The sequence below is a fragment of the Heteronotia binoei genome, chromosome 5 (genome assembly GCF_032191835.1).
Source record: "Heteronotia binoei isolate CCM8104 ecotype False Entrance Well chromosome 5, APGP_CSIRO_Hbin_v1, whole genome shotgun sequence".
NCBI classification, from domain to species: Eukaryota; Metazoa; Chordata; class Lepidosauria; order Squamata; family Gekkonidae; genus Heteronotia; species Heteronotia binoei.
Window position 1 is genome coordinate 141,624,903 of NC_083227.1, and position 16,269 is coordinate 141,641,171.

Below are 16,269 nucleotides of genomic sequence, written 5' to 3' on the forward strand. Positions count from 1 at the left end.
TGAGGGATATTTGCCAAACCTCCCAGACAATACCACTGAGGGTAGAACATTGAGTCTTACTAACATAAAAGAGCGGCATAACTTGGGTGAAGTAATCTGGGAAAGGTAGGCAGCAGGCAGCCCATGATCTGGGAAGATACCAAATGCTAAAGGGGAACAAGTTTTATGTCCTGAAGAACAAAGGGACTGTTTCTCAATATCTAAGATCCTGTTTCAGGATTCTGAATGCCTGCGTTTCACTTAGCATACAGAAGTTGTCCAGAGGTACACCTATGGAATATATTTTCTTCTGGATCTGACTATTCGAAGTGGAAACAAAGGAATCTGCTGGCATCATATGGATATAACTAGCACGGTTTGCCCTAAAGTGTAGGTGTAGCCGAAACTTTATAGTTAGTAGCCATGCCCTGGTCTCCATCAAATGGATTCCAGTCTCTAGGCACATTGCAGCATAGTTGACACAGTTGGGGACTCCTAAAATACAGTGTAAAAATGCTGCCTGAATTTGCTCGAGTTGGAAATTGAGGGCGCACACCCAAATGGGGATCCTATATAACAACTGAGAAACTGTTTTAGCATTAAAAACACGAATAGCAGCTGGGACAAATTGCTTTCCGTTCTTGTAGAAAAAGCTAACCACTGCAGACGAACTACACCTTGCTGAGATGACAGCTTGCTTGCATTGTGCTGTCCAGTTATGGTTTTATTGGAAAAAGACCCCCAAGTATTTGAAAGATTTCACCTGTTCAATATTATTTCCCTTGAGGCATCAGCTTTGTGGTTTCCAGGACTTTGAAAATACTAAAATTTTGGATGATTTTACATAGTTTATGAACAGGAAATTTGTCTCGCAGTATGAAGTAAAAGCGAGTAACAGGCGCTTGAGGCCCTTCTGCGAACGTGACAGTACAACTGCATCGTCAGTGTAGAGCAATAAAGGGATAATGGATGGCCCAGGTTTAGGGGAGTGACCATCAATAGCATTTAGAGAGGGGGGCAGATCATTCAGGAATAAATTAAACAAATAGGGGGCTAGAATATAGCTCTGTTTGACTCCCCGATTGGAAATGATCTTTGAAGTTAATGCACCTAGGTCGTTATATCGCACTTGACAGCTATTAAGGGAATATATTTTATGAATAAGAAAAAGTAGCCGTTTATCCAGACCCATGATGTCCAATTTGTCCCAGAGAAGATCCCTGGGAATAGAGTCAAATGCCCCTTTTAAATCAAGGAAGGCCGCAAACAGCCTTCTTCCCCCTCTACCACTATATTTCTCTATCAGATTGTTAAGAATTATACAGTAGTCCATTGTAGACTTGCCGGAACAAAATCCAATCTGTTCCCCACTTGGGAGATTCTATTTGCCCTTTTCTGGACTTTTTCCAATGCTATAATATTCTTTTTGAGATGAGGTGACCAGAATTGTACACAGTATTCCAAATGAGACCGCACCATCGATTTATACAGGGGCATTATGATACTGGCTGATTTACCTACAGAGATGCCAAATGGAAACACATGCAGTGGTAGCAAACAGCACAGATGCCGTGTCCGGTGTAGCCATGCCTTTCATTCCCCAGCAGGATCTGCAATTCTACCCCAGTGGGGAGTTCCAGTTCCCTTCAGGACCCCCCCTGAAGCACATGCCATATCCATACAGATGACACCTACTGACCCTGTGAGGGAGTTCTCTGCCGCCACTACATAGGGCTACAATCTTGCAAGGCAATGGGTCCCAAGGGTGTTTGTCCCACTGATACATGGAGTACTCTGGGGCAGCTGTCAGGCATCCTTAACCACAGTTGTGCCCTGTTCCCTACCTGTAGTTTTTGTTGCATTACTTTCTGCCAGTTCTGGGGGGGGGGGGCATTCTTGGCTTGGGGTGCCTGAGGGAGCCATCTAACTTCTGCCGCTTCTCCAGGATTGCCCCTTTCCCTGCCAGTGCAGTAGTTTGCTTTGCACTGGTGCTACACTAGTGCCCAGCTGGGGCACAGTACCAACAGGGCTCTCTGCTGGTACATCTTGATGATATACTGACATTGCACATCATCCGTTTCCTGTGGGCTTTTGTGGGCCCCCCCCCCCATGCTGCCAATGTTCTGTGAAAGTGCCTTACTTTTCTACTGGAAAATTTGGGAGGTGTCACCTGCTAAATATTTGCTTCCTCAGGGCAAGGGAAGATAGCTAATTACATTATGTAATGCATTTGTTATAACAAGCAAATAGTAATTCAGAAAAGTATTGGGTAGAGCTGTCAGTCTGCAGGTGGGGACTGGAATTCTTTCAAAATTATCACTGATCACCAGGGTGGCCTCTATGGCATCACATCCCTGCTGAGCTGCCTCCCCTCCCCAAACTCTGCCCTCCCCAGGCTCTACCATCAAAGCTCCAGGACTTTCCCAACCGGAGTTGGCAACTAGAAGCTAAACACAGGTTGATTGAACTACTGGTGCCTTTGTCGCTAATGTGCTTTTAGAGTTTATATTTGTTTTGTAAGGTTTTGTTATATTTACCATCTTGTTGAATTTGTTTTAGCTTGGCATTAGACAGGCTTCTTCTAATAACTTATAAATGGAAACAGTGCAGACACTTGGGAAGAAAAAAACCCCCTTGATTTTACATGTCTGAAATTCTTGCACACGTTGAGGAATTTGTTTGAAAATTCGTATCAGCTGGCCAAAGAAGGAGACTTGTTAAATCAACCCTTTTCCTCCCTAATGTATGCCAATATTATACAAAAGCAGACAGACACAAAATCCTATTATTATATATGCCTTCTACCATGTGAGTATTATTTTTCTGTTTAAATGGATATAATCAGCAGTGCAGGCCTAAGCACAGTTATTCTCTTCTAGGTCCATCGACTCCAATGAACTTAAAACTGTGTAATTCTGCTTTGGCTTGCACTGCTAAGGTAGTAAATTTGTTTGCTGATTTTGGGGAGAAAGTAATAATGGTTCACCTCCTAGAAAGACTAACATTCTTTAATACATTTTAATTCAATTTAAAAAACAAAGAATAACATTCTTGAATTAATCAACCTTGTGATTTTGTCTTTTCCAGCAAAATCCCTACAAGAGTTTGCTGCTGTCCTTAGAAATCTGGAAGATGAGCGCATGCGCATGGTATGGGCTTAAGTATGATCTCTTAAAAATAGTGGAAAGGGAATTGGTGATGAGTTGTCAGAGGGTCAGAGCAGTGCAAAGATGGGATAGAGGGAATCTTTGGGAAAGCTGACAATTCTGTTGGTGTTTTCTAGGTGAAAATGACTGGTACATACAATCTTATTTTGAGAAGTCCCTTCTTGGCCTAGGCAATTTTGGATCAGTACTGAGCTGTGCACAGAAATGAGGGTTGTATTTTGTTTACATTGTATGATGTTTGATACATGCTGACCAAGAGAAGAAGCTTGTGAAGAATTTCTGTGCCTTTTCTTGCCTTGTTTGGCCAATAGCCTTGGGCTGGTTCAACAGCTAGAATCGTCAGCTTTTGTGCCTTGGAGAATAGCAATATTCATCCTCTGGGAGTAAGTCTTGGCAGCACAACAGGGACAGCAAACCACAATGAACTGCCTGCTGCTGAATCCAGTTGGTCTCGCACTCGGAGAACAAAGGCCCAATTATGCGCTACAGCTTGTTTGTACATTTTTGCTCTCAGTTGGAATAAAGTTTCCCTGATAGCATCAAATGTAGAAGTTGTTGTAGAGCTGGTTCAAATATGCTGATTGTGTTCCCATTTTCCAGCTCTGTGGATACTTACTGTAACTTAGCAGTAGCCCGATGTCACTGCCACGTCCCTGTGCACAAGCAACTGTTTCTTGTAGGATGATTTTATTTCTCATTTACTCACACACTCCCCGTTTCTCCCTTACTTGTAGCTTTGGATGTTGTGGTTCCCAACCACCTCTGGCTCAACTCAGCAGAAACTGTGATGCATAGCGTAAGGACAATATGACCATCAAATGGTTAGATCACACTCTGTGCAGGTTGTGATCTGTGGTGTTTATGGGCAGACAAGCTCTTCCTGTCTTGCCTTTGCAGATTTACTACCAATGTTTAATGCAGAGTGTAAATAGATTAACTTTAAAGCGGCAGACATTAGTCTTATAGTTTTTGGCTCAAAAGGAATAGTAAAGTGTGAGTAGTTCAGCATTAATTTGAGGGTCCCTTAAACCAGTTTGGGCTGAGAAGAGGGCAATATCATCATAGAAGGCTTCACTTTCAAGTCTTACATGCTAACATTACATTCATTCCCAAAGCTGCTGACAGGCAATCCTTATTTTTCTGGCTAGTAACAAGTCCCTATAAACAAAGTCCCTATTGGGAGGAACTGTTTTGGAAAAAGAACTTAAAAGATGCAATAGCTATGTGCAAGCCTTTGGATTCACAGGACTGCTGTCCTGAAACACAGACAATTCTGGTGCTGGCTTACTACATAATAAACTGAACTCATCTTTGACTGACCTCCTGGCCAAAAGTATCAAAGGAAACAAATACACATTTTCCCCTTTTGTGCAACAGAAAAAAAAAATTGTTTGCTTTGATACTTCTGTGAATGGAGGTGCAAATAGCGCAATTACAGTATTGAATTCCATGTTCTTAGTTATGGTGAGTGGCTCTGCAGAAGACTGAAATCTAACATTCTCTCTCCCTCACATGCAGGATTTTCCCTTCTGTCTTTTCTCTTGCTGAGCAGCCCCTTTATCTATTTTCTTGTTTGTCTGTAGCTATCCCACCCAGTAGCTTTATGTGTGTGTATGTGTGTGTGTGAATTTTCCTGTGAGAGTGTGCTATCTAGCAATGTATGCAAGCAGCCTACAAAAATTCTACTTGTCCTCATTTGTAAGTGCTCAACTATATGAAAACTGAGAGAGGCACATCATTCCTGTCTGTATTTAATTTTCTTTAAAATCGGCAGGCGAGAGTTTGAATCAGAGTTGGAACTACAATGTGTTAATTTTTCCATCTTGTACTGTTTTCCTGATAGAAATCTGCTCCCAGTGGGTCCAGCTGGTGGTGGTGGTGTTTTCTCCTCTGTTGGGTTTAATAACCCCTCGGGGGGGGGAGGGGGAAGGGGTTTCTGTCTAGGAAATTGAGGTGGAGAAAGAGCCAACCTGTTCCCCTACTACCCTCCTTTGTGGCCCTTATTTGAATCCTCATCTGCCCCTGCAACTGCATGTATTTCACATTTTAAATTTTTATTAGTTTTCCAGAAAAGTTAAGGAAACAGGGGAAAGGGAAATAGAAAATTAGATATAAACATCAATATCAATATAGTTTAGCCTGTATGAAAGTACTTCCTTAAAATCACACCATATCAAATATTATTATCACTTTACTCTGTGTCATCATGCTCTTAGTAAATTGTTTTAACGATTGTAAGCCCTTGGCTAAATTATCTAATTAGCTTTATATTTCTAATATATGTAATATTATACTATAAATTACAGGAGAAGGAGATAAAAGTTGACACCAAAAGATCTTAAGTATTTAACCATGCATATAGCTTCACCCAAAGTTTTCTTGCTACTTCCTTAGATTTCCCGGCAAGGAACTGGGATAAATAGTCCATCTCAGCCGTTTCCAGTATTTTCTCCATCAAGTCCGATCTTGTGGGAATTTCTTGAAGTTTCCATTTCTGTGCCAAAAGAATTGTAGCTGCTGCATTAATGTGCGCCAATAAATGTCTCATCTCTTTCGTATAGTCATTGGGATATATATTCAATAAAAATAGTTCTGGTTTAAATTGAATCTGTGTCTTCAAGATTTTCTGTAATAACTCATGCACCATCTTCCAATAGTCTTTCACCACCTCGCAAGTCCACCGCATATGGTAAAAGGACCCAACATGCTTAGTACATTTCCAACATTTATTTGACATATTAGAGTACATTTTAGAAAGTTTTTGTGGGGTTACATACCATCTATAAAACATCTTATAGAGGTTTTCCTTAAAAGCTACTGACTTAGTTTAATGTTAAGTTTCCATAACTTCTCCCATTCCTCTAACATGATATTATGACCCACATTCTTAGCTCATTGGATCATGCAATCTTTTACAGTCTCATCTTGCATCTTCATCTGTAGTAAATATGAATATAGATTAGAAATTAATTTTTCTTGAGGTCCCAATTTTTTTTTTTATCAAATGGGTATTGTTCCATATTAAAGTCTATTGTCTTGTCTTTGGCATATCTGGATTCTACTTGTGTTCACCTGCCAACTCATTTTAATAGCCATGTTTTCTAATTCTTCCTTGGATTTCAATTGGTTATCTTCGTATCCATAACTGGTTTGGTTTTATAAGGTTTGGTGGTGTAAATGCTTCCACAGGAGACACCCGTCTTGGGATTTTCTGATAGATTCTTGGTTTTAACCATGTCCATGTATGGTACAGAGATTTCCAGAACCAGTGATTTTTAAAATAAGAGTGTCCTTCTAGTCTTTGGTACCATAGGTATGCATGCCAACCCAAAGTAAGATCATGGCTCTCTAACATCAACTGTCTCCTATCATTCAATAGGACCCAGTCTCTTACCCAAGACAACACTGAAGCTCTATAATACAATTGCCAATCTGGAAGACCCAAGCCCGCTCTTGTTTTAGAGTCCTGTAATGTCTTCAGTTTAATTCTTGTTTTTTTCTTTTGCCAAATAAATTCAGATACCATTTTATTCAATTCCTGAAAAAATACATTAGTTAAGAGCACTGGTATAGTTTGGAAAAGGAATAACAATCCTGGCAAAATATTCATTTTTGCTGAGACTATTCTTCCCATTAAGGATAGCTTCAAATCTTGCTATTTTCCAAAGTCTTTTTCAATCTCTTTAAGCAGTTTATCATAATTGTCTGCTTTTAAATTACTGCATTTATTTGTGATGTGGATGTCCAGATATTTAACTCTTTTCTCATGAGAAAATCCTGATTTTTGTTGAAGAAATTGTTTGTTCTGTCATCATGTTCTTGGTTAAAAATTTTGTTTTATGATAGTTTATCTGCAATGCTGCCCAGTGACCAAATTGATTAATCTTGTTCAGCAAATGATCAATAGAGTCTATTGGTTGCTCTAGTATGAAAACCAAGTCATCCGCAAAGGCCCTCAGTTTGTATTGTTCACCCTTGATCAACGCTCCCTTAATACTTGGATCTTATCTTATTTGATTGTTCAGTATCTCTAAACGAAAAATAAAAGTGGTGACAGTGGACAGCTTTGTCTTGTACCCTTTTGAATAGCAATTGCTTCTGTTAATTTGCCATTCACCATCACCTTTGCCCTTTGTGAGGAATATATTGCTTGTATCGATCTCAGAAAGTTCTCGCCGCATTCCATACCCTTCAGTTGTAACATAAATTGCCAATGGACGTTGTCAAAGGCCTTCTCTGCATCCAAACAAATTAATGCCAATTGTTTCCCTGGGTGGTTCTCATAATATTCCATTATGTTACATATTGTTTTGATATTATTTTTCAGAAATCTTCTGGGAAGAAATCCTGCCTGGTCTTGATGAATCGTACTCAATAAAACTTTCTTTAGACGTGTCAATATCGAGGCAAAAATTTTATAATCCACATTTAAAAGAGAAATTGCTTGAAAATTCTTTGTCTTTCAAGTCTCCACCCTCTTTAGGAATTAAAGATATTGTGGCTTCTTGCCACGAGGCTGGAATTTGAGCTTCAATTTTAATCTTTCCAATAAGAGATTTGAATGGTACCAGCAAACATTCTTCAAAAGCTTTATAGAACTCTGCAGGTAAACCACCTGGACCTGAGGATTTACCATTCTTTTGGGGTGCAATTGCATCTCCCACTTCCATTACTGTTATTGGTTCATTTAAAATTTTCCGTTGCTCCTCTGTGAATTTATTCAGATTGTTCTGTTTAATGTATTCTTCCAGATCTTCCTTTTGGACTTGTTTGACTTCATATAATCTTTTATAGAATTGCTCCACAATTTGGCATATCTCCTGTCTTTGAAATTTCTCTTTATCATTTTCATCTTTCAATACCGGTATTGTTCTTTTTGCGTTCTCTTTTCTCAGTCTGTAAGCTAACCATCTTCCCGGTTTATTGGCATGCTCAAAATAGTTCTGTCTGGCAAATCTTAATTTTTTCTCCACTTCCTTCACAAGTAGTAGGTTAAGTTGATGTACTTTTTAAATCTTATTTTGGAACTTATTTTGTAGGTTGTGCTTTTAAGTTTTTTTCAGCTTTCTCAGCCTGCAACATTAGTTTTTGGAAGTTTTCAGTTCTTTCCTTCTTTTTCTTGGCACTAAATCTAATTGCTAGCCCCTTAAAATATGCATTGGCTGTGTTCCATACCACTTGTATCTTCACATCTTGAATTATATTTTGTTTTAAAAAAGATTCCATTTCTGTCTTGGTTTCTTGAAGGAAATCTTTATCTTTTAAAATTGAGGTATTTAACCTCCAAGATCTTTTCAACTGGGATCCCTTGAGTTTTATCATTATAGGGTTGTGGTCTGATATAACTCTTGGTTGAATTTCAGTCTCCACTAGATCTTTGACCCAGTCCGTGGACAACCAAAACATATCGATTCTTGATCATGACTGGTGGCTAGTAGAATAATATGTAAAGTCTCTCAGTTTTGGATATCTTGTTCTCCATGCATCAACTAAATCCAGTTCTGCGAGTTTCCAAGAATTTGATGGCAATTGAAATCCTTTGGCTTTAGTAAGTATATGTTTTTTTTTTTGTTCAATTGTCTATCACAGACTTCATTAAAATCTCCTGCTAGGCATATTCCAGGTTTAGTAGCTTAAGATGCAGATCTTTAAAAATTTTTTCCTGATGTTCATTCGGTGCATAAATATTTGCCGGTAGAATTTTTTTGCTATCCACGACAATTCTACTAATAAAATTCTTCCATCTTCTGAAGCATACTGTAACTGTGAATTAAATTTGTCTTTTGTATAAATTGCCAGACCTTTTTTTCTTGTTTGAATCTGTTGCTATAAATAGATTGCCAAGTTTCTTATTTATCAGTAGATGTTGATCTTTTGCCAAAATATGAGTTTCTTGTAAGCAAATTATGTCCATCCCCAATTTTGCCAAATATTTAAAAGTCTTCCTCCTTTTTATTGGAGAGTTAAGTCCATTTACATAGATAGAAACTATTGAAGCCATTCTAGATTTTTCTTATCACTATCTTTATCTTTTCTAGTCTGGAGTCTTGTTGGATATTTCCTTGCTCCACTTGGATCCTCTTCATCTGAAATTTCCTCTTCCTCCTCTTCATCTTCCTTCTTTTTCTTCCCTTCTTTCTTCTCAATTTTCTCGAAAAATTTTTTGGCTTTAAAGGTAGAGTTTATCCTGTACCTATTCTCTTCATATGTGAAAAGAAGGCCTTCCTGCATTAACCACATGTATGGTATTTCTCTTCCTCTCAAAAAGTTTGTCAAGTCTTGATATTCTCGCCTCTTTTCTCTAACTGGCCATGGTACCTCTCTCAAAATCTTCACCATATTTCTTGCTATCATCACTGGCTTGTCTCTCATCTGTTTCAAAATATTATCTCTGGTCACCTTCCTTGTCAACTTTAAATGAATTTCTCTAGGTAATTTGTTTCTCCTCATGAAACTTGATGGTACCTGCTTAACCTGGTCAAACTCCTCTTCCATTTTATCAGGTGTCACTTCTAAGATTTCTGAGAGAGCTTTGCTTAGTATTTTCTGTAAATCTTTAGATTTTTTTTCTGGCACATTTTGAAACGGCAGCATATGAGCTGCTCTATCCAGTTGAAGAAATCTACTATCATATACTTTCTGCTCTTTTTCCAATTGTTCCACCTTTTGAGTATTGTCAGACACTTGTGCATCTAAGACCTTCAAAGCTTTATTAGTCTCTGCAGTTTGCTTTCTATTCTCTTGAAGTTCTTGTTTAATCTCTGCCATCTGTTCGCCTATATTATCTACCTTACCAGACAATTGTGCTGTGGCAGTTAAAAGAATATTTTGCATTTCTTTCATGTCACCCTGCATGGCTGCAGGTGTGAACTTTCTTGGGCCAGATGAAAAGCTAGGCGAAGGGGTCAAGGGTCTACCTTCTTGATTCTCTCTTTTCTGTTGTGGCTCCTTAAACCCAGTGGTTGCTTTATTGTCCATCTCCTTTAATATATTGGTCCTCACACCTAAACCACTGGATGTTTTCTCTTAGCCAACCTGTTTTGGAACACAATGTTCCTATTTGTATCAACAAACCCAAAGCTCAACAAAAGATGCCAATGTTATGAAAAAATAGTAATTTGTTTGGGAACAAAACCTTCTAGTTTAAGGCAACAATTTAACCAACCCCAAACAATGCTAAGCAGTATGTTAAACAAGACCTTTTCACCCAAACAACCTTTAAATGTCTCAGGCACCAAAGAGTCTAACTCACAGTAACAGTTCACTATAACGCATTCTGCAAATGAATAGTTCAATCCAGACTAGTCCTTCAAAAGTCCATTCAGATATTCCAAAGTGAAGAGTTATAGGGGTTCTGATAATTATAATCCAGGGCTAGTTGCCCAATTTAAGTAGTTTCCAAAGGAAAAAAACTAAATAATAGTACTAAAAGAGAGGCAAAAAAAATCCAGATGTCCCCAACCAAGATTAAAAAAAGCAAAAGCAAAAAACCCACAGGAAAAATTGAGAACGATGCAAGAGTCCCCTTCAGCCAGCCAGCTTTTTATAATCCATTAAAAAAAATTAAAGAACAAGAAAAAATGCTAAAACCATATGGACATCAAATATTTTTGTAATCCACTTGAAAGCTTGGAAACTACACAGCTAATCTTCCTAAAGTCAACCAAATAGCTGTTTTTTATAAACCATTGACGACACCAAATGGCCCCACGTATATATAATTAAGACCAGTAAAGTTTTATTTGGAATGGATGTCTTCCCTTCAGCACAGCCGTAGAAGCCTTTTCTATCTTTAAGACCAGCAAAGTTTTATTCAAAATCCGTATCCACAGATTGTAGCAAATAAGCTCTAAAAATCATCCTCTGGTTTCATAGATCCAAGGCAACTAGTCTTCTCAACCCAATATGCTTACCGCTAGGCTGCTAGCCTGCAGTCTCTATAACTTAAAATCCTTATACTCCTTGTGATTCCACCACAACTCCACACACACACCAAAAGAAAAGGCTATATGGCGAAGCTAGTCCAGTCCAATCTGTATAAATCAGTTAGATAGTATTCATATTGAAATTAATGGTAGCCAGCACAGTCTTCAGGGCACAAAGTTATAATAAGAAACTTAAAGTTCTTGGCAAGTCTTTCGGAGGCCCGTGAAGCAGGGAAGAGGGAGCTAGGGGATTCCCCCCCCTTCTCCTTTATGATCGCCTGCCTCTTTGCCACTCTGTCTCTTTGCCACTTAAGCAGCCCACTCTCCTGTCACTCCAGCTATCCAGTATAAAAGTAAATAAAGATGTAAAGTGGCATTTGCAATCCACTTGTCTGAAGGAAGCAGTCCATACAGCAGTTTAAAGTTGAGATCAAAGAAGAGAGCCGGTGTTCAACCCCAATGCCATTAAAATGGCGATCAGGACAGTGAGGCTTGCAGCGACAGTTGGCTTGGGAAACAGCCACCGCTGTTGATCCCACTCCATGCTGTCAAGCTGCCAGCCATCCCGGACCCTCCCTGGGTCCAGGAATCGAGCCCCCCAACACTGAGGAGCCCCTCTGCTGTCCGATTAGTGAGCGACTCTCGGGAGCCTTCTTGGATCGCTCACTACATTAGGTCGCCGAAACCAGAAGTCTCCCTGCAACTGCATGTAAAGAAAGTTGAAAGGTGTTGGGAGATCTGTGCTAATCTCCAGTGTTTCATCTAGTTGAGCCCTAAGATTTATTTTAATTGTCTATGGCTGCATTGTGGTATCTGTTTTAGTATGGCTTTTCCAGTACATTTTTAACAGAGAAAAGAGGATCAAACAATACTTTGGAATAGCTACCTATTATTTAATATGTTAGCCATGACTTCGTCATCTGTCCTTCAAGAAAACTGAGGCCAAGGCACATCGTACTACTCTGGAGCTGTTTCTGCTTGAACTATTTATACTACAATGTATGTTCTTTTTGTATAATTGAGTGTAGGAATCATTAAAGTATATCATCTGTGAAACTATAGTGATATCTATTTCCTGGAGAAAGGTCTGCATTATTCAGACAAAATTATACCAGTAATTGAATGAGGTGTTTTGAGAGAAAAAGCTTAGTACTGGAAAGATGGATAATATATTCATTTTTTTCTTCTTCTGTTAGATCGAGAATGCTAGTGAGGTCTTGATCACACCTCTGGAGAAATTTCGGAAAGAACAAATTGGTGCTGCTAAGGTAGGTGGCAGACTGGAGAATGCTTATTTTCAGCTTTTCTCTACCCAGGAGATTAGAAAGTCACATTTGACACACTGTGTTGGATGTTTGGAAACATTTGATACTATATTTGGGTCATTTGGGGTTTTTGGCGTCGCTTTTTGAAGGCTTTATGACCATTTTTACCTTCTTTCAACAATTTGGTGGAGGCCTCAAAAGGGCATGAAAGTGTTCATTGGGGAAGGACTGTGTCCATTCTGCTGAGGCAATCTGGCTGAGGTATGGTTGCTTTGCCACAAGTGGCAATTCCCTCCCATCCCTGCACCAACCGAGAGTGACAATCAGATACTGTCTTTATTTGCTCACTGTGCGGTCACATAAGCCAAGTCTGCATGAGTGTCTGGAAAAGGGCACTGGTGCAGCAGCTGAGGTGGGAAGAGGGTTGTAAATTACTGCAATTAACAAGCAAAATATTTTTTCCCTTTGGGCTTTCCCACTCCTTAAAACCCTTCTTCTCTGCTTTGATATTTTTGAGAGTAAAACTCCAGGCCTGTGTTAATCTTTTCTTTGCTGTTCTGATACACTTTACCTTTTCCCTTGTCTTGCTTTGTTACTATAACAACTAGTTGGTAAGAAATAGAGATTCTAGCCAACTTTTTATAAAAGAGAAGCTTCTTGTAAACTCTTTATTGCTGAGATTCTGATTTTGGTGTTTGAGTTCAAATAGCACCTAAAACTGACACCAAGTGGAATTCTTGTTGTGCTAGTTGTGATTTAGTGTACTGTTACAGTGAGGACCATAATCAAAACATGTTTGTACATTTACCCCCACAATGGTTTTACAGAACAATTAGCTAGTACAAGTACAAAAAAAGATTCCCCTACCACACACAGCTCGACGGCGTATTAAGCCTTGAATGGATGTTAAAGAGTGAATACTTGGGTGACTAGACATCGTGTCTCAGTTTGGATCTGATGCCCCCGGGCCTTCAAACCATAGTTTGGAACATGCTACAGTTCTTCTGCCTTGACACATGCATTCCAGTCCCATCTGTGACTTCTGGCTTAAGGCTAATCTCACAGTTTCATTATGTCAAAAGTGGCAAAACTATAGTTGGACTTGCTATCCAAACCAGAATTGGATGCCATGAGCTTGGATGCAATGTATTTCCATGGATGGAAGGAGTACAATTTTGTCCCCTCCCCCCTCCTGTAGCCTAAAGTGTCTCACAAAATTCTGGCCTTGGCCTTCTGGAACAGCATTTTGGTTGTAGTAATTATGAACTAAAGACCCAGGTTTGGATCCCCACTTTGCCACAAATGGGTAACTTGGACCAGTCATACTCTCTCAGGGTTCTTGTGAGGATAAAATGGAGGCAAGGATAATGATGTAAGCCGTTTTTTGTCCCCTTTAAGAGAAAAACAAGGGCATACATTAAATAAATAAATAATTTGGGGGACACTTTGGGCTGCAGTGGGAGGTGGGAGGCAAGAAAGTCATGCTGCGTGGGTGAAAATCTTCAGTTCATGGAAATATTGCACTGGATCCAAGCCCATCATTTGAACTGGATTTTCAGATCCGGCTAGGAGGGATTACTGGTTATCCGTTTTGAACACAATGGTAAACTACAGCTTGCCTGTACTGTAAGTCAAGAACAGGCAGGATGAGAGGGAAGAAGGAAAGGAGGAAATGTGCACACTCTAAATTTTGGAGCCAGTGGTGGTTATTTGGTTGTAGATTTTCTGGACTATGTGGCCATGGTCTTGGTATTGTGAGACCTGAAGTTTCACCAGCAACCGTGACTGGAATCCTCAGACGTGTAACACAGAAAACTGGAGTTCTCTCTGGGTCAAATTCACCATTTGTCCCCAGAGAAAACTCTAGTTTTCTGTGTTACACCTCTGAGGATGCCAATCACAGTTGCTGGCGAAACGTCAGGTCTCACAGTGCCAAGACCACAGCCACACAGCCCAGAAAATCTACTACCAATGGACTCTGGCCATGAAAGTCTTCAACAACGTAGTGGTGGCTATGATTTCATGGAAGTGTTTATGTGTCAGTAAAGAAGTTGATTTATCTTATTGGACCATCTTCTTTTGATATAGCTTTGGCAAGTTTTCTAATTCACCAGTTCATAAGTTGCTAAAAGTTTACCTCTCCAAATATGTGGTGAGGAATTCAGATTGCGTCTCCCTGATCGTGCTACGTATGGTGACAAGAGCTTTTGTACTTTAAATGATATATGGTACATTTATTGTCTTACTTGGAGGCTGGTTGCCCACGTAGAAATGGGTAATGTTTGACTTTGCCCTGACACAAAGTTGGCACAGCTCACTTCTGCCGTTACAGAGAGTGAAGGAAGACTCTGAAGAACTGCTACAGTACAGTCATTCATAAAAGCTTGTCTATGTATAATTTTTCTTTTTCTTTTCTTTTTTTTTTTGGTCAGGAAGCTAAGAAAAAGTATGATAAGGAGACAGAGAAATACTGTGGTGTTTTAGAAAAGCACTTAAACCTGTCTTCTAAGAAAAAAGAATCTCAGCTTCAAGAGGTGAGCATTATTCCTTGTTTTCTTTTTATCACACAGTCCTGTGACAGTTTTCAGAAATCTGTTTATACATTTCAAGGCACAGACTGCCATGAGCTAGTAGTAGTAGTAAAATTTATTGCATAAAGCCATTGGCCATTACAATTACAGCAACTTACAAGTTAAAAGCAGTCAAAGACTTTAAAATTAAAACATTCAAATTTAGAGTATTTACATTCTTAATTGCATACAGCGTCCCCGTAGTTCCATAGTCAGGCTCTAATTGTCCAGTTAACAACATCATTTTCCTGTCTACCTGGATACTGCCTTTGCCCCGATTTTGCTAGCAGCCAGAGCAAAAATTGCTACTTTATAAGAGACCGTAGAATCAACATCTGATAACAGAAATATTAGCTTATCCATATCAGATGCCATATAGAATTGATCTGTTATTTCAGTCAGAAATTTGTGTCTAGGTTCTGAATACAGTGGGCAAACCATAACATAACGGAAGAGGTCCTCTGCAGAAGTTTTGTATATCGAAATACACTGTTACTGAGGTGTTTTAGAATATCAGCCCAGGAGATATTCTGTTGGCATGGCCTGAAACTGCAGAGCTGTAAATGCTGATCTAAGTTTGTACATGGTAATATCCGCCAGATATGTGGATCTTAGGTGGTTCTTTATGGGCGTTTTCCCAGAGAGCTTACCTCGGAGCGACGTCCCTCTTCACCGCACAGCGTCTGCGCGGATTTCCCACCAACTGCTCCGCATAACCAGGAAGTGCCGGACCTTTTGCGTCGCAGATGTAAACCGCTAAAAACCAGTTTACGTTAGCGACGCAAAAGCCGCGTCTCTTCCTGGTTATGCGGAGCAGTTGGTGGGAAATCCGCGCAGACACTGCGCGGTGAAGAGGGACGTCACTCCAAGGTAAGCTCTGTGGGAAAACGCCCTATATCTTTATACTATGGGGACGATCTTGTCCGAACAATTAACGAACGGTCTATTATGCCGTTCCCATTAAACACCCATTGATGCAAATCATGATTATTTCCTGAGGCTCGCAAGAGATTGCTTGGAACTGTATAGCGAGAAATGATGTAGTTAATGAAATCAGAGTGAATTTTATCTTTATTTAATATTAGGTAGCTAAGTTCACCAAGTGATGGCCGCCATGAGCAGTGTGCTATTCCTTTGAATTCACCAGAGCAATTCTAAGGATGTTATTTTTAATCTGAGTTTTCATGGTATTGAGAAAGAGAACGGAAACGTATCATACCCTGAGGGGGCACAACCATTAGATAATGGACGAATTAGTGGCTGAAATAAGATGTATTAACATGTTTGTGTGCATGGTCATCTTAGGCTTTTTCATCACACAATACCATTAGGTTCAAACACTTATTTAAAAAGTAGACTATGG

At 39.5% G+C, this 16,269-nt stretch overlaps 1 protein-coding gene across 2 annotated transcripts in view; it reads left to right on the top strand.

Annotated features, from left to right (window-relative positions):
• ARHGAP26 (Rho GTPase activating protein 26) overlaps positions 1-16,269 on the top strand; it is a 537,491-nt gene that overhangs the window by 128,881 nt on the left and 392,341 nt on the right. For both annotated transcript variants that reach the window (XM_060240533.1, XM_060240534.1), the window contains exons 3-5: positions 3,067-3,128; positions 12,268-12,339; positions 14,769-14,870. In XM_060240533.1, coding sequence (XP_060096516.1) covers positions 3,067-3,128; positions 12,268-12,339; positions 14,769-14,870 — 236 coding nt within the window. The remainder of the gene's footprint in view (positions 1-3,066; positions 3,129-12,267; positions 12,340-14,768; positions 14,871-16,269) is intronic.